Source organism: Episyrphus balteatus, chromosome 4 (assembly GCF_945859705.1).
Source record: "Episyrphus balteatus chromosome 4, idEpiBalt1.1, whole genome shotgun sequence".
Classification (NCBI taxonomy): Eukaryota; Metazoa; Arthropoda; class Insecta; order Diptera; family Syrphidae; genus Episyrphus; species Episyrphus balteatus.
This window is the reverse complement of record NC_079137.1, coordinates 75,671,827-75,695,752: the sequence shown is the minus strand read 5'-3', so window position 1 is coordinate 75,695,752 and position 23,926 is coordinate 75,671,827. Positions and strand designations below refer to the sequence as shown.

At 29.6% G+C, this 23,926-nt stretch overlaps 2 protein-coding genes across 9 annotated transcripts in view; one reads left to right on the top strand and one right to left on the bottom strand.

Annotated features, from left to right (window-relative positions):
- The window catches only part of LOC129919864 (uncharacterized), a 44,901-nt gene that overhangs the window by 1,863 nt on the left and 19,112 nt on the right, over nucleotides 1-23,926 (bottom strand). For 2 of the 8 annotated variants that reach the window (XM_056000954.1, XM_056000952.1), the window contains exons 2-6: nucleotides 11,922-11,999; nucleotides 11,591-11,642; nucleotides 7,176-10,935; nucleotides 6,943-7,113; nucleotides 6,191-6,663 (exon numbers count right to left, since the gene is read on the bottom strand). In XM_056000954.1, coding sequence (XP_055856929.1) covers nucleotides 7,040-7,113; nucleotides 7,176-10,935; nucleotides 11,591-11,642; nucleotides 11,922-11,986 — 3,951 coding nt within the window. In that variant the 5' untranslated portion in view covers nucleotides 11,987-11,999 and the 3' untranslated portion in view covers nucleotides 6,191-6,663; nucleotides 6,943-7,039. Of the gene's footprint in view, nucleotides 1-6,189; nucleotides 6,664-6,942; nucleotides 7,114-7,175; nucleotides 10,936-11,590; nucleotides 11,643-11,921; nucleotides 12,000-12,358; nucleotides 12,482-16,869; nucleotides 17,257-23,926 lie in introns of those variants that run through there. The other 6 variants (XM_056000955.1, XM_056000949.1, XM_056000956.1 and 3 more) reach the window with 6 other exon arrangements.
- Nucleotides 21,185-23,926, top strand: part of LOC129919867 (leucine-rich repeat protein SHOC-2) — an 81,935-nt gene continuing 79,193 nt past the window's right edge. The window contains exon 1 of the mRNA XM_056000964.1: nucleotides 21,185-21,188. The gene's annotated coding sequence lies outside the window, so the exon portion shown is untranslated. The remainder of the gene's footprint in view (nucleotides 21,189-23,926) is intronic.

Genomic DNA, 23,926 nt, shown 5'->3' with positions numbered 1-23,926 from the left:
CGGGGGGAGTAACATACCCGCTGTTAACTAAATAATTCGATAAATAGGCGGTTATTTTGTGAATAACAAATTTGAGCCACTCTTCCATTTTCGTTTTTCTCATTAAGTTTTAACCCATGAAAAATGACAATCCCTTGTATCTTTCTTCTCATTTGTTGCAAACCCAAAAACCACATGTCTCCCATTTTTATAGCTTTGCTATTCAGAACTTCTGTTTTTAATATCTTTGACGAGCAATATTAAACTTGAGCCGTTTCCCGATAAAAAAAAAAACATAATTTCTCACGCTTTTAAATTTGTTTATGGCATTCTCAAAAGCCTTATAGTCGCTCCTGTAAAGCTTTATTGTAGTAAAATTGTTAGTCGATTTTATACTCAACTTTATCCTTTAGTAACCTTTAGTAAACTTCACCTTCCATAAAATGTCTGCACAAGTAAATATAAAAAAGAGAAAAATTTGCAACAACCCTAAGTAGTCTTGTAAGATTTTTATTTTTAAATTCTCAATTACATAGGTACATTAAAAATATAAATTTTTTGGTAAGTGTTGTTTTACTTTTATTTTATTTTTATCTTTAAATTAATGTTTAAGAGAGAATTTGTAATTTTATTTTATTATGAAAATTTACGAAACATATATTTTGATTTTATTTTCTCATACATCAATACAAATATGAAAAAAAAAAAATACATTTAAAAACAACACTTTGAATAATACACTAGCAACAATACAAATATGTATTATTTAAATATATATGCATTGCATATAGTTTATTATAAGACTAAATTTGTTGAAAAAATATTTGTTCATATTTCTTTTTACATTCAAAAGAGTTATGAAATATTTAAATTATTTGAACATACATACATATGTATATATTTATTGGAAAAGACTCCAAGCAATCAAGTCAGGTCCTGACACCTTCAAGAAAATCAACAGTGTTATCGGGAAGAAGCCTCCTATGCCAGTCATCATCACAACACCTAATGGCGAAGTTACAACTAGCGAAGATAAAGCGAAAGCGTTTGCCGACTATTTTGAAAATCACTTCAAGCCGAACCCGCCTTTGGACCCTGAGTTTTTAGAAAAAGTCAACACTTCAGTGCAACGCGCCAAAACTGTCACTGAGACCAGGCAATTCAGCGACAACAATATTGCCAGCGACCCCACAGACAACTCCGAGCTTACCAACCCAGATGAAATAAAGGAAATTCTACAAAGAAGCCATCAAAAGAAGTCAACAGGACCAGATAACATCTCTAATTTTATTCTTAAAAGAATACCTCATTCAGCGATAATTTTCTTGGCAATTATCTTAAACAACTGTGTTGTCAATTGCTACTTTCCCAGCAAATGGAAAAAAGCTAAAGTCGTGGCCATACCAAAGAAGGAAAACAACAAGGACGTCTCTGGATATAGGCCCATTTCACTTCTAAGCAATATGAGCAAGATACTCGAGGAGCTAATACTTAGGCGGCTGAAATCTTTTTGCAGCGACAACTGCATAGTGCCAGATATGCAGTTTGGATTCCGTCAAAAGCACTCTACACTCCATCCACTCCTAAAACTCCAACACGATGTTGCCGCCTCCCTAAACGGAAACCAAGTCACTGTCGGATGTTTTCTCGACATAGAAAAAGCATTTGACAGTGTCTGGATTGAAGGACTTATTCACAAACTATTCCAGCTGAGATTTCCAATTTCACTAATCAAAATTATTTACAGCTTTCTTCATTCCAGATCGTTCTTTGTACAATTAGGAAACAGCCAATCAACAATGAGGACAATCAATGCCGGAGTTGCACAAGGATCGAAGCTAGGACCATTCCTCTTCAACATTTACACATCCGATCAGCCCCAACCAGAATTAGCTCAGAATCTCTTGTTTGCAGACGACTCTCTCACGTACGCGAAGTCGAAGTCACCCATATTAGCCGCAAGGAAAGTGGAAGCCCACATAAGACAACTTTACGAGTTTTATAAGCGCTGGGGCTTCAAAATCAACACAGCCAAATCGGAACTAATATGCTTTAGACGACCAGCCACCCCAGGAAATCCTAGAATACGCTCAGCCAGGAACTGCAGGAACATCAAGATAAGCCTTCCCGATGGAACACAAATTTCAGCAAAAAATAACGTCAAATATCTGGGAATACAATTCGATGAGAAGAACCGATTTAACCCTCAAGCAGCAGCCGTTTTGAAAAAAGCCAATTTCGCCTTTCATCGCATTCATCCGCTTATGCGGAAAAGAAACGGACTCAGCCAAAAGACAAAGCTTCTCCTGTACAAGCAGCTCATCAGGCCTATCATCACCTACTGTTTTCCTATCTGGTTCACGGTGACAAAATCCCATCTAAACAAGTTAGCAATACTGGAGAGGAAGATCTTAAGGATCTGTACAGGCATGCACTACGACAGGATACGCAAGAAACACGTCAGCAACAAGAGACTGTATGAAGAAGCCAAAATTATAAAACTCGACAAATATCTTATCCAATCAAGCAGAAGATGCCTACAGAACCTGAGCAATCATCCAAACCCAATAATAGGAAGAGTAATAAACCAGCCAAGACATCCTAACCAGCGGTACCTAGAAGCTAAGGAACTTTTGGATGAGGATCTTATATCAACCAACGACGAAGAGAACATCCCCTTCTACGCTGATCCTGGATCAGCTCACTATCGTGGCTGAAAGCCTCACCTCTCCCTAATCCAACCTTTACAATGACAACCGGACCTGAACAACCCGAGTTAAGAAGCTGCCAACAGAATTAATATTTAAAACAAACACAATGACAATTAACTGTAAATTTAGCTTAAAAAAAAAACAATGTAAAAACGTTAGGCCCCTTTTGTGCCAACATATTACTAATATAATCAATGTACATTTTTAGATTACTAGCTTTAAGCAAATTGTATATATAATAACTGTTCAATAAAAATATCGTTATATCGTTATATGATGTTATATCGTTATTGGAAAAATATATAAATTTCTTAAAAATAATTATATTTCTTATTAAAACTTAAAATTATATTTATTTGTGAATTGTTACATTCTGTACAAGTAACAATTTCTTTCAAATAAATGTCTAAACTATTACGGTATTTCCTTCGTCGATTTGTATTTTCTGTTTTAACAGCAGCGTTTAAAAGCTCTGAATATGTCACAACTCAAAGATCTAATGTTTGTGCGAAATAGTTTTTGGTTTAAATTTAAAATTATTGTCCAATACTAAAAAATTACATTTTGTAAAAATTATAATATAATTACTCTCAAAAATATTTTTTTTTAGTTTTTGTTTTTTAAACAATAAAGTTTTGTTATCAAATGCATACAATAATAATAGGTTTATTTATGTATTTGGTATTTTATTTATTATTTATTTAAATAAAAGTAAAAAATTAAAAAAAAAATTAGTAATTTTAATTTATTAATAATATTTTTAAGCCATAAATGAAGCTTTTTAAAATATATATAAATTAAATGAAATTAATTTTCTTTTTGTAATCTCTTTCATTTATTATTTTTGGTTTATGTTTATCTTAAGTATACTTATACTTTAAATGAATATTATAAATCTCTTAACCTTTCCTTTAATTTTTTATAAATTTTTAAGTATTGCCTTAAATATTTTTTTTTTTTCACTTGATGAAATTTTACTACACTAGAATGATCCCTTAATCATGATTTGTTCTTACAAAATATTTTTACAAATATTTATCCTTACAGAGTACTATAAGTTTAATATTGCCTTTTATAAATATTTACTGGGCAAAGTTATTATGTAAGGTAATAATTGATAAGATGAACATTTATTTTTTACCACAACCATGTAAGCTTTTTGGCTGTATTAATTTAAATACATTTATTTAATGTTACTTACAAAACAATATATAATTAAACAAAATATTTTTTTTTTTATCTACGAATTTAAACAATCATGAAATATTTTTATTCCACATTTTTGTTTATAGGTAATTATCAACAAAACTTAAAAGGATAGCTTAACATAAAAAGTTTAGCTTAGCTCTTAAACATTTTTTTTTTGTTTTTTTTTTGTAAAATAGAAATAAAAAGTTAACATTAAACTTTTAAAAATTAATTTTAATGAAAAAAAAAAAAATAATTTTATCACATTGGTTGCAATGAGCCCAAAAATAAAATTTAATAACTTTTAAGATATTTGGTAATCTCATTTCTTATTTTATAATTTAAAACATTCTTGAGCATTAAACAAAGAAATATGTAAAATTTGTATATTTTTATACAAGAAACTATGAAAAATATAATATTTTTTTTAAATAGATTTCAAATACTTTTATTTTATAAAATATACAACCAACGTAATATTTTTTTTAATTGGACTTTAATATTATGTATAATTAAATATAAGTTTGCTTATGCCTATAACTACAATGATAGAAAATATTAAAAATATTTTTTTAAATATTTAAATTTGTGTTTATATTTTTATGTATTTTTATACATGTGAATTTAAACAACATTATATATTAATATTATAGACAAAAATAATTTGTATATTGTTGTTTTATTTGGTATCAAAAGAATGAACATACATTTACGATAAGGATAAAGCTTACATTGAAATTACTCTGGTTTGAGAAAAAATCTGTGATCTTCACAATGAAACTTCTTCCACAAAAACTTAATTAACTTTAAAAAAAAGTTGTATGAGGCTGTAGAGTTGGTATTTTTATATGAAATCTGTAAGTCTCTAAGGGTATTTTTGATGTAACGAAACTGAAATATTTAAGTTTAACATAAATTGCTTATACCTATTCTACTTATTTCTCCAGCGTAAACTGTCACATATGGACTTAAGTTGATGCTAACTAAACATTAAAGCTTCGATTAAGCAAAAGCCAAACGCCTCTGAGACTCTTGAAACAAAACCTTTCAGAATAACTTCTTTTTTAGGTAGATTTGGGCAACAATTTATTAATTATAATAGAAACGTATTCATTCTTTGAACTTGTAACTTAGGCTGGAAAAAAAGGTGAAGTAGTTTCTAGTAAGTTGTTATATTGTTGAAATCTGTGTCAAATTTTTGCTGACTGAATTTCAAGCTGAGTATTGTTTTTGTAATAGGTAGGGGAGAGGTGCGGACAGTGAGACACCCTTGGTATATCTTAGAATGTTTTCAAGATAGCTTAACGAAACTTTGAAGACAGTTTAAGACATATTTTATCTTAATGTTGCAAAAAAAATTGTAGTTAAAGAATGAATGAGAGCATCACATTGGACTAAAATGTAGAAAAAGTCAAAACGTCTCACTGTTTGCAAGGGGTGCGATCAGTGAGACATTCTTAGGTGAAAAAATAAATTAATAAATTTACGAAAACGTCAAATAATTAGGTAATTGACAAGTATGTAATTAATTAATTTATGTTACTGTAACCCATTTTTTCAAAAAAAAATAACAAAAAGCCAAAAAAAAAACGAAAGAAAAAATACTACGAAATCATATTGAAGTCATGCTAAAATAATAGATTTTTTTTTTAAATCTATATGTCTCACTGTTTGCTTTTACATAATGTCTCACTGTTTACTTTTTGCCATTTTTCGGAAAAATATAAATTACAAAAAACGAGAAGGAATTATAATTACATGATATTTTTTTATGAAAGAACATATAAATATAATACATATGTAAAAAAAAGTTCTGTCCACTAATCAGATTTTTTTGTGTTATACACTGTTTTTATAACACTCCAAAAACTACTTTCACCTGATTTTGTGTGATATTTTACGGTGTAGGAAAATGGACAGCTTTAATTAAGTCGGGACAAAATTAAAAGACGCAGACAGGGAAATAAACGTTTTGACCCAAACTAGAGTTACTGTGCTTATTTTCAGAAAAGAGAAAAATGGATTGTCTCACTGTTTGCACTGTCTCACTGTTCGCACCTTTCCCCTACATGCAATTTTTTTACTGGGGATACGAATAGCTATGCAATAAAAACACAGAGAATCGCTTTAAATTTTTGTTGTTGGAATCTGTGTTAGATTTTTACTGACTGAACTTCAAAGTTTCACAAAAACACAGCTAATATCTGTTTCTTGTTTGGGTTTTTGATGGTGAGAAATGCAATTGAAAATCAACATTAACACCCTCAAATAAGAAACCGTTTTCGACGAAATATGAAAAGCAAAAGCATTTTTTCAAAACTTTCAAACACTATTAAGATTTGTTTTAAAAATTGTCTTTTATTGAGACAATGCAGTAAAGTCAGTAAAAATCTAATAGGAAGCCAAAACACCAGGAATTACTGGAATTTTGCCGAAAAAAGTAATATGAGAGGTTGTTTCATAATATTGTTTGTTAAAAAAATTATATACCTACTATAAAAATATGTAATGAGAAATAATACCTATATAAAAAATAATAAAAATAATAATTAATTATATCATACAAAAATATGTATGTTATACTTAAGATTAAATTAATACAAATTATTATAGTGTTCTGGTAGTGGCGGAAAAGGATTTGATTGTTCATTATTAAAATGCTGATTTGATCGAAATGATCTTAATGGATTGAATTCTAATGAATTTGAGTTTCCACCAGTTGTAGAGTCTGCAGCATTAATTTGATGTGTATAAATATGTTGTTGTAAACGTTGTTGTTGGTTTACTGAAATAAAATGTTTTTATATTATAATTTATTGAGAAATAGTCTTTTAGAAAGAGCACAATATTTGGTTTAGCCAAGGTGCAAAAAATCTAATATAGAACTAGTGAGTTAAAAAAGGCCGAACCTCTCCAACAAACAATATTGCTTCTATAAAGCTTTACAGATGCTTATATAGATTCTATAGAGCTTTATAGAAGCAACATTTGTTAGTTGGGTAATTTTGATAACTGGCTCTTAATCAAAATGAAGTAAAAACTAAAAAAAAAAAGCTTTTCTTACCTAGGTTGTTTTCCATCCTCGTAGAGTGCTGTTGTAGGTTAACATTGTTCCTTTGATAACCTGTTTTGAAATCAAACATTAACCAAGTTTAATCTAACTATAAAAACTTTAGACTCTTACCTGTATTTCCCTCCATTTCCCTTTGATGATTATATTGTCCCCAACCCATACCTTTAAAAAATATGTCGTATTTAAAAGCTTGGTTAACTTAAAAACATCAATAAAATTCTTACCCGAATTTGTTGGATGTTGCATTGGATTATTTCCAATTGTTGGTTGTTGTTGGACATTATTTGTCATTTGTTGCCATGGTTGATAAGGCTGAGAATTTTGTCTAGGTATCGGTTCTGAAGGCTGCTGATTGCCCTTCAACATAAACTCTTTAAGATTACATAGCACTAAATCAATACTCCTTTCATTATATGCATATGGAGGTGGAGCAGGTCTAGTTGCTTGTTCAGCTCTTGCTCTCATCCAGGCGTCCGTATTAACTGCACCTGTTCCACTTGTTCCCACATTTGCCTCTTGAGGTCTTGGCTGATTAGAAACCGTTTCATTTCTATCACCACCGCCGCCGGTTTTCAAATAGTTTTGATATCTAGCATTTATCCATTGATTAGTTTCAACACCACGATGTTGTTGTTGTTGTTCATTTGATGATTGATGATGATGATTTCGTGATGGCTCAGCTATTAACGAATTATACTGACTCAAGTAAGGATTTTGATTATTCAAATTATATCTCGAAAGGTTATTGTTAATTGAGTTAGGACATTGGTAGTTTCTAGAATCTTGAAAAACTTGTCCATTTCCTGTTCCTTGATAACCAAATGGATGTTGATGGTTTTGGTGATATTGATGAGAAGATTGATGATGTTGATGATTTCCATAAATATTAGAAGATTCATTATTTTGTGAATAACCATAATATTCTGATTGACCATTATATGGATTATTATTTGGAAACATATTCTGTTGCTGAATTGTTGGATAGGGAGCAAATCGATGTTGATTTCTTGAATTAGAAGGACTTATAAACACATTAGGTTGAGGCGAATGATTGGGCCTACGAAAAGATTGATTGTTGTTGATATTTGGTGTCATTGGACGAGAATCTGGTTTAGGACTTTCTGATGTTGCTGTTGATGTGGATACATTTGTTTTACTTTTTCTATTTCGCCTACGACGTTTTGGTGTTGGTTCTATTTCTGGAGGAGGTGGAGGAGTATTATTGAGAGCATTGGCGTGGTTGATTGTAAGTTTAGTTAAACAACATTTAGTTGGATCGACACAAGCATGTAAATTATGATGTGGACAACCTATTCCACAAGCTCTCGGGGCATCAATTTGTGGTGCTTCTTCTTGAAAACTTCTTGGTGGTGTTAGTTGCTGTCTACTTTGATGTGCTTCATTTGTTGCAACTTGAATTGGTTCTCTTGGTTGTTGATTAATGATTGAAGGTCGCATTGGCTGTGGTGACCTTATATTGGTTTCATTATTTGTAACTTGCATGGACGGTTTTCCGAAATGATGTCCAAAAGTTTCAACTTGCATGTTTGGTGGTTCTCTAACATGCTGTCTAATAGTTGCAACTTGCGATTGCGATGGTTCCCTAAAATGCTGCCCAAATGTAGCAAGTTGCATGGAATTTGGTGGTTCATTTGTTGCAACTTGCATAGATTGTGATGGTTTCCTTAGATGCTGTCGAATCGTTGCAAGTTGCAAGCCAAAGTGTGGTGGTTCCCTTGGAACTGTTTCATTGGTTGCATCTTGCATGGATTGTATTGGCTGCCTAAAATACATATCATTACTTGCAACTTGCACGGTTCGGTGTAGGCTCCTTAGATGGGATTCATTGCTACCAACTTGCATGGATTGTTCAGTTGTAACTTGCACCGGTGGATTCTGTTGAATATACTGCCTATTCCACAAAGTTTGTGGCTGAACACCTGCACCATTGCCAGCAACTGGCATGGATTGTGGACTTGCAACTTGCACCGGTGGTTTTTCTTGAGCAACTTGCATGTGTTGTGCAATTGGAACTTGCATCTGTGAATTCTGTTGAACATACTGCCTATTGAACGAAGTTGATTTATTAACATTTGCATCATTGCTAGCCACTTGCATGGATTGTTGAGTTGGAACTTGCCTATTCCACAAAGTTTGTGACTTAACATCTGCCCCAATAACTTGTGATCTTTGCAAGTAAAACGGTTCAAAATATCTGTTAGTACTTGGTAGAGTGTTCATTCTTCTTTCGAAATTCTGTAGTTTAGATTGTTGTTGAATTTCAGAGCTTTGATTTGTAGAAGCACTTGAACTCTGAAGTGAATTATATTCTACTTTGGAGGAGGCTTCGTTACCATTTTTAGTAACTGAATTTTTCGTATCAGTGTTCATTCGATGTAATCCTGCAAGATGAGACCTTCCTTTTTCAGGACTTGGCCTGTGAAATGATGTTGATGCTTGACTGACATCTTGGCCATTCGAAACATTAGATTCGTCATGATGACGGATTTGAGGTATTGAACCTGAAGTTGTTTGTTGTTCAGCAGTCCATCTAAACATAGTTGTTGCTGATGAAGTTCCTGACCCCGATGTGTTACTAGTTGAACTTTTCTGAGAAAATGAAGCAAAAAATCTGCTAAAATTAGGCATATCTGGGGTTTCAGAAGACTTCGATTCAATGGGAGTTGAAGTTCCTCGATTCAATGCAAAATTTTCACTGACCTTTGTGGGTGTTTGCAACACAGATTGTTGCTGAGTGTTCGAAACTGATCTTCTGGCTTCTTCTTGCTTAGACATATCAAGTGGTTCGTTGTTATTATACCGAACATTTGTCGATGGAGTAGTACTTTGAATATAAGAATCTTGGAGTAAAAGAGACCTTCTTGGTGTAAATTTGTTAGGCAAAATTTCACTGCGTACAACGTAACCAAATGGTTCCGGAGCTGTTGCTCTCAATAGTTCGACTCTCTTTGGCTCTATTGGATGTTGAACTTTTGGGGTATTTATATTCACATTGTTAGCGATGTTGGAAACTATTTTTGGAGGCTCTGCTGGTGTTTCCAAACATTCAGACGATACCGAAGCGCATTGACTGTTTTCAGCAGATTGCATTAAAAATTCCATGCTATTGGAATAATTTGATGGTAAGCTTGGAGAACTACTGTGAATGGTTATTACTGAAGCTGATCGAGCTAACAACTTTGAGTAAGCGTTTGAAATTATTTTCGGTTCAGATGAGGCTTGAGGTTTTTCCAAAACGAATTCTACTGTGGACGGTGTAGATGTTTCGATAGATCGTAAATCATCTTCTTTTTCGGTAATGGATTCTGGTGTTGATGATGTTAAAACTTCTGTCAAATCAATTATTTCGTCTGCTAATGAAATTTGATTTTGATCATTTGTCAGAACCGCAGCACTTTTACTTCCACTTGGTTTCGATGATGACTCATCAGGGACTTCATCGGAATTTTCTGAAGAAAATGATGAAACATTGAATTTATCTAGTTCCTGACTCGTAGATTTTAACTCTTCTGATGATTGTTCAAGTTCGCTAGAGCTAGTTGATTCATTAGTTTTTTTATCAGACTTATTTTGCACAAGTTTGATTGTATTTCCTTTAGTTCGAAATGAAACATAGCTGGGAAATGGATTGTCATCAGTTGATTTTTTTAAAGAAGTTTTCTTGTTTTCTATGATTTTTTCTTTAATTTCTTTGATTTTTTCTTCAACTCTTTCTTTTTTTTCTAATGCAACAATTTCTTTGTTGCATTTTTCTGAATTCACAGAATTTTTGTCCTTCATTGAAGAGCTTTTATCAGCTTTATCAGAAGTTTTTGATAAAGAATCAGTTTGTTTGGTAGTTGATTGATTTTGTACAGGTAGTTTATTTAATGATTTGGTAACAAATTTTGGCACAGTTTTTTTTGCATACGATTTGGTTTTTGTGTTGAATTTTTTTAGAACGTCTTTGCGTTTTTTGTTGTTCTGAAATGATATTGGTTTTGTAAAATTTTTGTACTTAAAAATATGAGTTTGCTTCATAAGTTCTCTAAGAAAAACGTTCTCACAAAAAACGACTTTTTTATTTTTAATGTTTAACTTAGTTTTCAGTTTATTTAGAGCCAATTTTTCAATCTTCTAATAAACAGTCAGTTAACTGTTCGACGAATAAAGTTATTAGGCTCATAAACAATCAGATAAAAACATTGAATTTTTCAATCAAGAATTATTTATTCTACAGAATAACAAAAAAAAATTGTCAAATTCAAAAATATTTAAAATAAAACGTCATTTTTATTCATGATTGTTTTTGTTTTCTTGAGTTCCACTGTACTTTTTTCAAAATTCTTTCAAAACAGCTTTGACAACTGACACAATATTTTTATTGAGATTATTCCTTAGAATAATTTTTATTCGTCTCTGAAAGAAGCAGATAGTTTTATTCTTAGGAATAAGCTTTATCTGCCTGTTGAAAAATTGATTTTTTCTCTATCCTTAGGAATAAGTACTAACTGACTGTTTAACTGACTATTGAAAAATTGGCCCTTAATGGAAAATAATAGTTAAAAAAATTAAAACTTTTCTTGCAAGAATATTATTTGTTATATCGGTTTCAAAAAAAACAAGTTCAAATACTTACTGGCAAAAATAGACTATTTTCAAATTGTTGTCGTTTCTTTTTGGATTGTTCTCTGAAAACAGTAAAACATATTTTTTTAAATTAAAAACTAAATTTTTAAGTAATTTTTTGAACAATTTATTTAATTACATTTCGGTGTTAGTAAAACTAAATAAATTAACCACTTGTAGAGCTGAACAATTAAAGAAATATTTTTGATAATTTAAAAATTCTCTTTTGGGCCTGGGGTTAGAGTAGAATCATACTTTTTAATAACAAGACAGATAAGACAGAACATTAAACTTACAGACTTTTTTATAAAATTACAAAACAGACAACACATGTAACTTACAGACTTAGTGTATGCCTGGCTTCAATTGTAAGATTTTTCATTTGCCGGATTGGCGAAATTTCCATGTTCAACTTGTCCCTATAGAAAACATTTTTATATTAACTTAAATTTAAAAGAATATATTTTTTTCAATTTTAAATTTAAGAGGAAAACATCGAAATTTGGTGCATATTTTTATGAGTATGAGGATGACTTTTCGATGAGGACATAAAGAGTAGCTGATAAAAAATGTGAGAAAATTTAAATCTAAAAAAGTTTCACAGCTAAAAGAAAATAAATTCTGTTTTTTTAACAAAAAGATAGAATGTGAAATATAAAAGTAGGTACTATCACTCATAACAGTAAAAGTTAACTAATTTTTTACCATTTATTTTATATATCTTGAAAAATAAGAAAACAATTAATAATAACACATTTTTTCTTTGCACAATAATTACATATATGTATGTGTGTTCGAACATGAATTCATTCATTGTTTACAGAAACAGATTTTACAGAGAAAAGGACAATTTTCTAAATGTTTTTTTTGTATACACAATTTTGTATTTTGGGCAATATAAATTAATAGCAAGATTTTGAACAAAAATCGATTCAAACCGATTTTACAACCGTTTTTTTTTTGTATTTGACTTTAAAAACAAATTTCTTCAAAAAAAAAAAACAATCCATAAAAAAAATTCATTTGGTAAGGTTAAATAATTGAGGCCTAATAATGTAAGTGTTGCCGTTGAATATTAATCCTTTTTTCATATATTTTCCCTTTTATAAAACTACGCCCTCACCCCCTAAATGGGAAACATATCCCTTTCTCATGGGATTGTTTTCGAGTTTTGATTCAAAACAGGCTCTAATCAATCATTTTGTTTAAACAATATAAATAAAAGTTTCCATGCTTCAAAAGTTTCGTATTTTAATAAACATAAAACAAAAATTTAGAAAAAAGCAAAATCCTATCAGTTTCTGAAGTTAAACTTTATTGAGACAAAAATTACATTATTATTATTTAATTTTTATATAATGAAATAAAAAAATAATTAAAAAAAAAAAAAACATTTTAAAAAATGTTAAAATAATTAATTGTTAATTAATTTTTAAAAAAGTTCCAAATGCCCAACGAAAAGCATGAGACAAATCCTCTTATAACAAGAAACAATGAAAACAACCCCTCTCACTGAGAACTATTATTCTACTTATAAACAAGGGAAATTTTTTTAAATTTTCTTACGGAATGATGCTTTCTTAAAATTATAATAACTCGGCTCGTGTGGGTCGTAGTGAGCTAATTTTTTTTTTGTAGATAATTTAAAGGACTTCAACAGTATTTTATTTTATTAGCCAATACTTGCACTTTTTACAAAATAATAAGGCAAGAGTTTGCTAAACAAAAAAACGTTTTTGACTTAATATAACTTATTTTTTATTTGTTTCAACAAAAATAATGTGCACCATATCGATAGAAAATGTTGTAACGAACAATTAATAGCTTTATTTTTTGTCGTAGGACATTCTAAACCGAGTTATTCCCAAAAAACGATATTTTTGGGTGTTTTCGTACCGGTTTTGCATGCGTTCATTTATCAATTGCTCGGCCATCTTTGGTGATAAAGAGCTGATTTTTTCTGTAAAATGCAGGACATAAATAGGGCTACAAAATAGATTAGAAAAATGTCAATCATGATATAAGCTTTTTTCGAAATAATGACAAAAATGTGTTTTTTAACAACAAGAATTTGACTTTAAATGGCTGCCATTTTGTATTTACTCACTTAAATACAATGAAATTACATACAACGATCGAAAATATTATAAGGAAGAGAATGTATGTTTATGTTTTGGTCTGCAACAATCTGGAGCAAAGATATTAGCTTAGAAATAAAATATCCCAAAAAATGCATTTTTGTGAATAACTCCGCTAAAAAGAATGATCAGGTGGTGAGAAATTGGGTTTAAGCCTTTTAAATATACCCCTATCGATCCATGAAATAAAAACCTCTCTTCGCAAGGTGAGGCCCTTTTTTCCGACGCTTTGACTGGAGTATATTATGGGTTACAAATATTTTTATTTCTTGGGCTTTGGTAACCTTCAGCATTATTTTTAATTTTGGAAATACCAAACATTATATATATTAATGAATTTCATTCGAACTAAAATGCAATCCCTTCCAATCAGATAAAAAATGGAGATATTATTTTTCGCAAGCCTTCGCAGATAAATGTAAAAAATCATCATAATCATCCTGAAACATTGGGAATCATTTGGGAATATAGCTTCCAATACCTACATATAGAAACATTCTTTCAAAGAAACTTAATATTCACGAATTGTTATTTTGGAATACATTTTTTAATAAAAAACAAATTAATTGATGAAAATGAGATTTCTCCCTTGTTTTCCTCAATTTTTAACTCGCATATACCTATTAGCAAAAGCCTCATAGTTATATGATATGAGATCTGAAATGTTCTTTTTATTTTATTTTAGTCCTTGTATGCATTTTGTTTCCTTGGCAGCGTTTTTTTCGCTGGACACAATGTCGCGGGTGGTGTACAATATTGAGAACGGGATGACCGTGAAATACCTAGTCGAAATATTTTGCAAAGGTACCTATACAATCCGTTTACTTTTTGCTTAATTAAGTGATGGTATATGCATGGGCATAATGCATATGTGTACACAGATGTACGCCGAATGGAAAAATGTAAAATTACATTTCGCTTCTGTCTAGAAATGCAACTAGATATTGATTGAGTTTGAATTGATTCATATAGAAATGCCTAAAAGCTCAGTAAACGGTGTATAGGTGTTAAGCGGCTTAAGTTAAAGCTCTTAACATGAGGTTTCATATGGTTGATGAGTGATTGATATTGAACAAATTTCAAATTGGGCTCTAATGAGATCGAAATGTATGTAAAGGTATTCATTCCTGGATTTACTTATCATCCTTAATATTTACTGAACTGTTGTTAAAAGAGTTTCTTTTTTTTTATCAATACAATAAAAGTTAAAAAAAAAAATAACATAACAAGACTCTGATTTTTTCTTGGGAAATACAATAAAAATGTGAGTCGAATGAAGGTGAAGCGTTATTAAAATGAAGCCATTTCAAGTTGAAATTCCTTTGGAATAAAGGACAAATACCAACTATTGCTCTGCTTCTTGAAGAATTCTTTACTTCACCATAATTTTAGTTCTTTTTTACTTGCTCTATAGGGCAAGTATTGGTTTCGTGTCAAAAAAAAATTCGAGGTTTTAATTGAAACTAACATTACGATGATGGAGAGGTCCGAAAAAGTGGTTTTCGTCATGACGTCCGTCGGTCTGTGCGTCGGTGCGTCTGTGCGTCTGTGCGTCGTCAAAAAAAGGTGTACATGAAGCTGCAGCCTAAACGGGTGAACGGTTTTTCTTGAAATTTGGTACAGATGATTTTTTCGTAATTTCCAAGGTTAGTTTTTTTTGTTTTGTAATATCTTGCTTAGAACATATACCTCCCATTCAAAATGTTCGAGGTATTGCAATTTTCTCGAAAACGGCTCTAACGATTTTGATTAAATTTGACCCACGTAATACTGTACGTAAATCTAACAAAACTGCGTTTTTAGTTTTTCTCAAAAAATACGTATATTGAAAATATGATATTAAAATTTTTTTTTAAATCACCGATGTCGGCTCTTCCCGTGCATCGTTAATGAGTTATTCCAATTTTCTCGAAAACGACTCTAACGATTTTGATTAAATTTAACACACGTAATTTTGTACGTAAATCTAACATAATTGCGTTTTTAGTGTTTCTCAAAAAATACGGATAACGGAAATATGGCTTAAGAAATTATAAAAAAAATTACATATTTTTGCATTTCTTATGAAATTCCTTAAAAAATCAAATAATAACCAATTCAAAATATTTTTACAAAAAAGCTTTGACATAAAAGGTATGATAACATAAGAGCAAGTACGTGCGGCCCCAGTCGTGCATTTTATTTTATTCTGTAGAGTAGATAGTTATAAAATATTTGAGATGAGGCTATTTTAAATAGATTTATTTTTATTATTTTGTAGCAAAGCCCATGGATTTTTTTAGATTTTTAATTTTTTTATTTATTTTTTTTCTCTTGAATTCTGTTCGTAGTATTATAAAAAAAAAGTCTTTAAAATGCAAAAGAGCAGAAGTATTAAGAAAAACAACAATACACCTAGAAGCTAAAAATGGGATAAGAAAAGGTTTTTTCCTCTGAAAATAAATGAACAGCGACAGATTAATATCCTTTAAAAATGATTAAGATGAACAATAAATCGTTTTTTTTACTGGCTTATAATATAATATATATAAAATAAAATATATAAAATAATATATAAATATAAAAAAATAATAAAACTAAATAATGAATAAAAAATGATAATTTCCATTTTATTTCCTAGGTGTGAATTCATTTTTCTTAATGAATAAATTAAATAAGAAATTATTGTCTAATATTTGTTTCAATTTAATAGAAGTAGTGTATAGTAATTAAACGTGATTCCGAAAAAACTGGCTTGATTTAAATAAATATAACACAATTTCAAAACTTTTTTAGGTATGTAAATTCGCAGGAAAAAATTAAATATGTACTTTTTTAATGACCAAAACGTCACTACCCGAAATACTCTGGAGCAACGAATTATAAAAAGTGAGGTAAGTGTATATGTACTTGAACTTTTGAGTAGGTATTAAAAAAATAGGCAAATCTCAAAAACGCAAAAACAACACTGTTTTTAATATTTTTTAAAAATTTTATATTTTAATTAAATACATTAATAGACATAAAACTAATAAATGTATTTAGCTAAAATTATAAATACCTTTATTAGCAGTCTTTGGGTACTCTTTTAGGCCTATTTATTGAAAATCGGTTTCAAAAAATTGTAAATCTTTCCCAAATTTGATCTTAGTTTTATGTAACCATCTCTTACCTTGAGCTTTATTGTTTTTCCATTAGCATTGGCATCAAGTTGTTTTCGAGACTTATGTTACTTTATCAATAAAAATAATTTATTATTTCATGAAATAAGTTTTGTTTTTTTTTTTTTTCGTACTAAATAATCCATAAGAGATTGTAATAACTTGAAAACTCGACAATACAGCTCCGATTTTGATTATCTTTTTTTTCAAAGTTGTCGGTTATTAAAAATACTTAAACCCATATTAGATAAATATTGCCGCTCTAATCCAATGTTTTTTTAAACTTATGATTCCATCTATCATGATGGATTCTTACACAAACTGATGCTGATGCAAAATTTTTACTTGCGTGAAACCATTAAAACTATAGATATTGTCGCCTTATAAACACAATGCCCATTTTCAAATAAAATTATATCTTCATTTCCAGGAAAAATAACTAAGTTTAAAACATAATTGAATCAACAAACAAATAATTTTTAAAGCGAAATCTAAATAGTGTAAACAAAACCTCTTGTTTACACTGAATACCCAATTCCTAGATAAAATTGATACATGTGAACAGATTCAGAATTTTCAGAAATTGTCAACTCGAATTCGGCGGTGTCCATATTGTTTACATAAAGTTGACAAATAAAATGTATCAAATTTATTTATCTTAACTGCGAATATATGAAACTTAATTCCTTGGGTATCAGCGTTTCAACGGAAACGCTGTTTATACATATACGTTTTTAATAAAATAGTTATTCGGTGGCTGTTTAAATAAACCGCAAAGTCAAGAATTGTTTATGTTCAAAGACAACAACCATTAACAAAAATGTATCGAATATCGAATAATTTTTAAATCTGCAATTCCCCATTTAAAAGTATTTTACCAGAATACCAATAAAAAGTCTAACGACCGAAGCAAATTTTATTTTCTTTAAAGGAAAACATTTTTTTTTAAATTTTTTCCATGACGACTCGTGCAAAATACCAAGAAACTATTCATAATTTTACGTACATATATGACATTATGCATATGACAATTAAATAATATAGGTGCTATTAGTTTCCCTTGACGTTAGCATGATGAAATGTCAACGACCAGAGTTATGATCTCGTGTGTTTTGCGAAAACTGCATTCGTCGAACATGAATTCGACACCGAATTCGATACTCTTGAAGATTCTTTTCTCTTGATTGACTTTTATGTGTTTTTTGTTTGTTTAACTGGTTCATTTTTTACGATTTATGGAGTCAGACTTATGGAGTCTTGAGGTATACTAAAATTTGTGGACCAAATAAAGGTTTTACGACTTGAAGTCACATTAATAAGTAAAATAAGCCGACGCAAGTGGCTGCAAATAATAACTAAACATGTTTTTAGCACGACTCCAAATTCAAACAGACCGCTAAAAAGCCTTTAGACAGACTTGTTCATAAGTTGGTTATCTAGACGAGACATTAGACAGGTTCAAGTATTTAAAACCATTCGTCTCGCTGCCTGTTTTTTGAGAAACTAAAAAAAAACATTTGCAAACAGGGAGATAGATAAATTACCTATTAAATTGTTTAGAAACCCCACAATATAAATAAGTACCTGCGGTCAATCAAATAATGTGATGAATTTTATTAATTAGTGCAATGATGGGTTGTTAATGGGTGCAATAACGAAAAGAAGGGCAAAAACATTGATTTAAATTTTAATTTTCCAATACCTTTTAAAAAATTTTTGTTGCTTGGTTACGAGTTTCCTTTGAATAGAAATTGTCACGTATTTTCTTTTAAGTAGAAAGGTAATAAGGTAATTAAATCTTTGATTTTTTTTTTAAGCCTATGAACCCTTTGTTGTTTTGGAGGCAAAGTGCAATGACAAAGAAGCTCATCTTCAATGTGTATTTGCATTTGACAGGATTATGCCACTAGGCATATTATTGCGAATTCGTATACTACAATGTGACATAAGTCTAATTGTTTTGCTACGAGTATTGTTCATTAGTGTACCTTACCTACTGCATTACACAGATATCTATTTTGGTGGTCAATTTTTTTTTTGTGTGTTCCTGAATGTGGGAATTAATTTAATTGGTTGTGGGCATCATAATTGGGTGGTTGAAGGGTGGAAATGTATTAACTATTATGTGGCTAACAGGGGTGCAGATGCAGAATGCAATTGCAATAGGTTTCGTATTTAAAAGCGTGGTACCCCTAGGCTAGGATTTTACTTTGCAGGTAAGGTATAAGGTAATTAATTGCATATATGTAGACCAGATATAAGAATTCAAAGTTAGCCTTTTGGCTTGCGTGATTTTCTTTTTTTTTTTAAGATGGGATATGTATTCGATTCCTCAAGATATTGTACATTTAAGATTTCATAAACAGAAATAAATACAATAGTACAGGAATGTGGGTAAAAGGCAGGCATTTTGTGAAACGAAATACAGGAAGGCTGATTTTTTCAAATCTGAAAGAAGGGTATTAGAAAAGCTTAAGTTCTGGTTTTCGGGACGTCAACCCCCTGGCGAAATCCACCATTAAAAAAAAAAAACGGGAATTGGTCTATATCTTCCAAAATATTGGCTTGACGAATAAGTTACTCTACCAAAGTTGTAGGTAATATAAATATTTTTTCTTTTGGATTTGCTGTTTTTGTACGAGGACAACACTTTTGAGGTTATGTCGTTTTTACTGAGAACATTTAAAAAAAAAATTTTTCAGTACCTATGATAGTTATATAATTTTTAATCATTATAAAAGTTGTAGAACATCAAATTTCCATTAATTTGGTATACTTTTGAAAATTATGCGATTTTTTAAACCAAAGATACGGAACTTGAGCAATCCCTCAAAAACAAGTACGAATATGAATTTTATAGCGTTTCGTTTAAAAACAATTATGAGGATCGAAATGTACCAATATTTATGAACCATCCAATTTTTATAAAAATAAAAAAAAAAAAAAACAGAATTGTAGGCTACATGCTTTAAATAGATAAACATAAATATTTTTTAGATTTATTCTTATAATAAAGAAGATTTTTAAACAAATTGGTTGAATAGAAGTTTTACAAATTATTTACCTTTCTATTGGTTTGGGTACTCGTTGACTTTTGATAATGCAAATTTTAAATTTCAACCCTTCAGTATCATCATTTGATTTTATTATTTTGTATTTATTTCCTTTCTCTCCATTCAATGATTTTTCTTGCATGATTTTATAATGCCTTTGGACTAAAATATGATTTTTATCTTATATTAAATAATATTTTGAATGATTCACTACTATCTATAACAATTTTACTCGGGATAAACCAATTTTTTGATCCTTTCAAAATGTTGCATTCAAAATTATATGAAAATTGGAAATCTCAACAACCAATCATGCAAAAATCATTTTACATTATGTAATATGTATAATTAACTACTTAATAAAAATTTAAATAAAAGTTATAATATTCGTTAATTTAATTTATGGTCTTAAGTTCGCACTTCTATTTGGTAAAAGTTATTATCTAATTGAAAAATCATAATCCGTTAAAGTCGTCCAAAACTCAAATCAAATTAAAATTCGTAAGGACTTTTTTTCTTTTCAAAACAGGTTACAATATTCTGCTTAGCAAAATATCAACAACAAAAATTCCACCTGTCAGAATACCAAAAATCGAAATTTTGCAAAACTAAATACGTTGTCCCTCGATAATGTGAATTATCGATAATGCGAATTTCTCTAAAATTAATGTGAATCGCCAAAAATTTTCATTGTCATCTCTATAATGTGAATTTCGAAAATTTTTAGATTCTATAATGTGAATTTCCTTTGTAAAAGCTTGCATGTTTTTCTCGTTCGTGCACGCAATTTTTGTATAGGTCTGAAAAATGCATAACTGTTATTTGTCTAGACATATCTTAAGATATATGGAATGCAGCTGCAGGCTGGAGATTTTTGTGCTAGCATTTTACATCTTTTTATGAAGTACGTTTACGTTTTTTTTTATGAAGAATTGATTTTAAAGATTCTTATGATTTTTTTCAGTTTTTGAAATTACTTGTATTTTATTGATTTTTTTATGAGTTCCATAAATGTTTAAAATGAGCTTTAAATAAATATTTTCTGTGATATTCATTGGTTATAACGATAATCCGAAAAATCCGAAAACGCCTTGTTTTAATTAGTTCACATTATCACTGTACAAGTGTACATACAATGCAATGAAATTCCGGCAAAAACGAAAAACTAATAATATTTAATTTATTTACATGATTCATCATTTGAAATAAACTGACACGAATTTGTAGTTCAATTAAAAATAAAATGCACATTTAAAGAAGAGTTTTTACACGAACAATTAAATAAAAATGCAATTAAAAGTAATATTTTTTTATCTTCCTAAAAATCATTTTTAGTTATTAAAAGTACCTACCAAACTAAATAAATTTAAGAAGTGCTCATTTTATGTGTTTTGCGTTAATTAAAAATAGTACTGTAGAAAGTAGCAAGTTGAATGTCTGCCAAAAGCAGTGCGAATTCACTCTGGTATTTTAATCTCACTTTTTTTAATTACTATATTTTTTTATTTAATTTTTTAATTTTTCCTTTCGGGATTTAAGATTTTGTTTCGATTGTGATATTCATTCAAATTACAGTTTTCTCTGAAGGAGTAGGCATTTTGTCTGTACGTGACAGTAAAATACACTTACATAATATCGATGCACTTGAAATATTTTTTTTTTTGTTTATCAAATGAAATTTTGACTGTTATAGGCACAGTTTTTTTCAAATTATGTCTCGGTGATAAGGCGGATTAAACGCTAAATATTTCAACCATTTTCGAAACTTATGTTTTAAATTTCTATAGAACCTTCCAAAACACCAAATTCTTTGATGACTAGAATTTTTAATATAAATATCAAATTATTTTAACATTAATTCCGTGAGGACCAGCAATTAATGCCTTTTGTAAGAGGATTCCTAGACTTTGTTTTTTTTTTTTTTTTTTTATATAATTATGTAGTTCCGACGGGAAGTCGTTCACAATTGATGATTGCCTGTATTGAAGGAACTAACTAATAATAAATAATAATAAAGATAATAATTTTAAATATTAAATGCTTGCTCTTCATCTGATAATCAAAAATACTTAGTTGTAATTAAAGTGTCCTTGGAAATAATAGTTAGTTTGGTATGATTTGAACCCTTAATTTAAGCTAAAGAACCTAGCTATCTTCCTAATCTTTCAACCTAAATAAAACTTATAACAGATATTGAAAGCTATTTAAATAAATTAATAAATAAATGTTTTATTATTTAAATTAAGAACAGTAATCTTTTCAAAACTGGACTAATGCACATCAATTTCCTGAATTTTAAGACACATATTATTCATGCTAAAATAAAATTGCAAATCTAGCACAAAACGACAAAAATATTCAATTTCAAAAAGTGCTAGAAAGAATAATTTACATATATTTAAAAATTAAGTTAAACTAAAAATAAATATTTCTAAAAAATCAATATACTAATTCAAAACAAAACACTCTTATTTTATTGAATTTCCATTAAAAAAAAAAAACTAGAACAAGTAAACATCAACACAAATATTAAATCAATTTTAATTATACATTATTACTTACGTCTTTTTCATTATATCTTTTTTAAATATCATAAAAAGATTAATTTGTTTTATGCATTTGCTAAACATACCATCATTTTTCTATTAAAAATAATCATACGAAATGACAAAAATAAAAAAAAAAAACTATTTATCATTCAATCTTAAAACACACACAGAGAAATTAGTGTGCCACAGGAAAAATTAAACTTATTCACTTGCACTCTGCAATTAGATTAATTAGTTTTAATTAAATAATTATTTTTTCTCGGTTGAATGTACCAAGACCTTTTCTTTTTTATCATAAAACACCGTTGAGAATGTTTGGTTATTTCAAAAAATCCAATTAAAATGGATATTTCAATAATTATTATCAAAATCAACATAATTCAATATTTCTGATCAATTTCGAAAATAAAATTCACTGATAACAATTTTTTTTTTTTTTTTTTTTTTTGTGCACTGAATGCACAAATATGAATCAACTTAGAAGGTCCAAAACGCACTAACAGCACTCAAAAAAATACAAAACGGAAATAAATAACAAAATACAGGAGTGAGCATTAATCGGAATCGGAAGCAGTCAATGCAACTTGTTGCAATGGAAAACCGACACGTCAGTGTTTTGTCTTCAATACCAAACGGTTGCCATCAGTATCGTCCTGATAAGCTTCTTCAAAACATGTTTTCTTTACAAAAAAAAAATTATACGAAGACAAATAAACAAAACAAAATAACCTCCGACAACATATTCACCACCCTTCAACAACATTTTTACTATAACCCAATCGGAGGCGAGGAAATACAACCAAGGACTCTATTAAGCTTAAACCCTATATCGTTTGCCATATCAAGCGGAATAATAACCATCTCTGATGTGCTTGCTATGTTGAATGCAATGCTACCCCTGCTTTCAACACTTTTTTTTTGTTAAGCCCGGTAAACGAGTACGTTCGAACATTAGATAGAAAAAAGCTTTTCCTTCAATCATCAGAATGCAAAGTTCAGAACCTATGAATTCAACACCGGTGGTAAAATAAAGGTATGGTTAAAGCCACAAGGATATTTTTAACCACCCAAAAGTCTTGCATATTCTCCTGGTTAGGGTATATAAACTGATGGAAATATATGCTTTTATTGTCGTCATCGTCATCCTTGTGTTTCGTCGGTTCATCCAACAAGTGTATTAACACGGACCGGGACGAAGCTAAAACATGAATAGCATGTGCGTTTCTATTGTTTTTGTTGTGTTATTTATTGTTGGAAGTTATAGAACCAAAATAACCCCCATGATATTATTTCATTGAAACAACTTTTGAAGCATTATGATGAGTGAAGTCGAAAACTTTTTAATTGGAGAGAGTTAGAGTTTTATAATAATAAGCTATTTCACACCACTTCATATGGATTAGTATCATTTGATTTAAAAAAAAAAATAAAACAAAACAAAAAGAGATAAGTAAAATATCTAATGC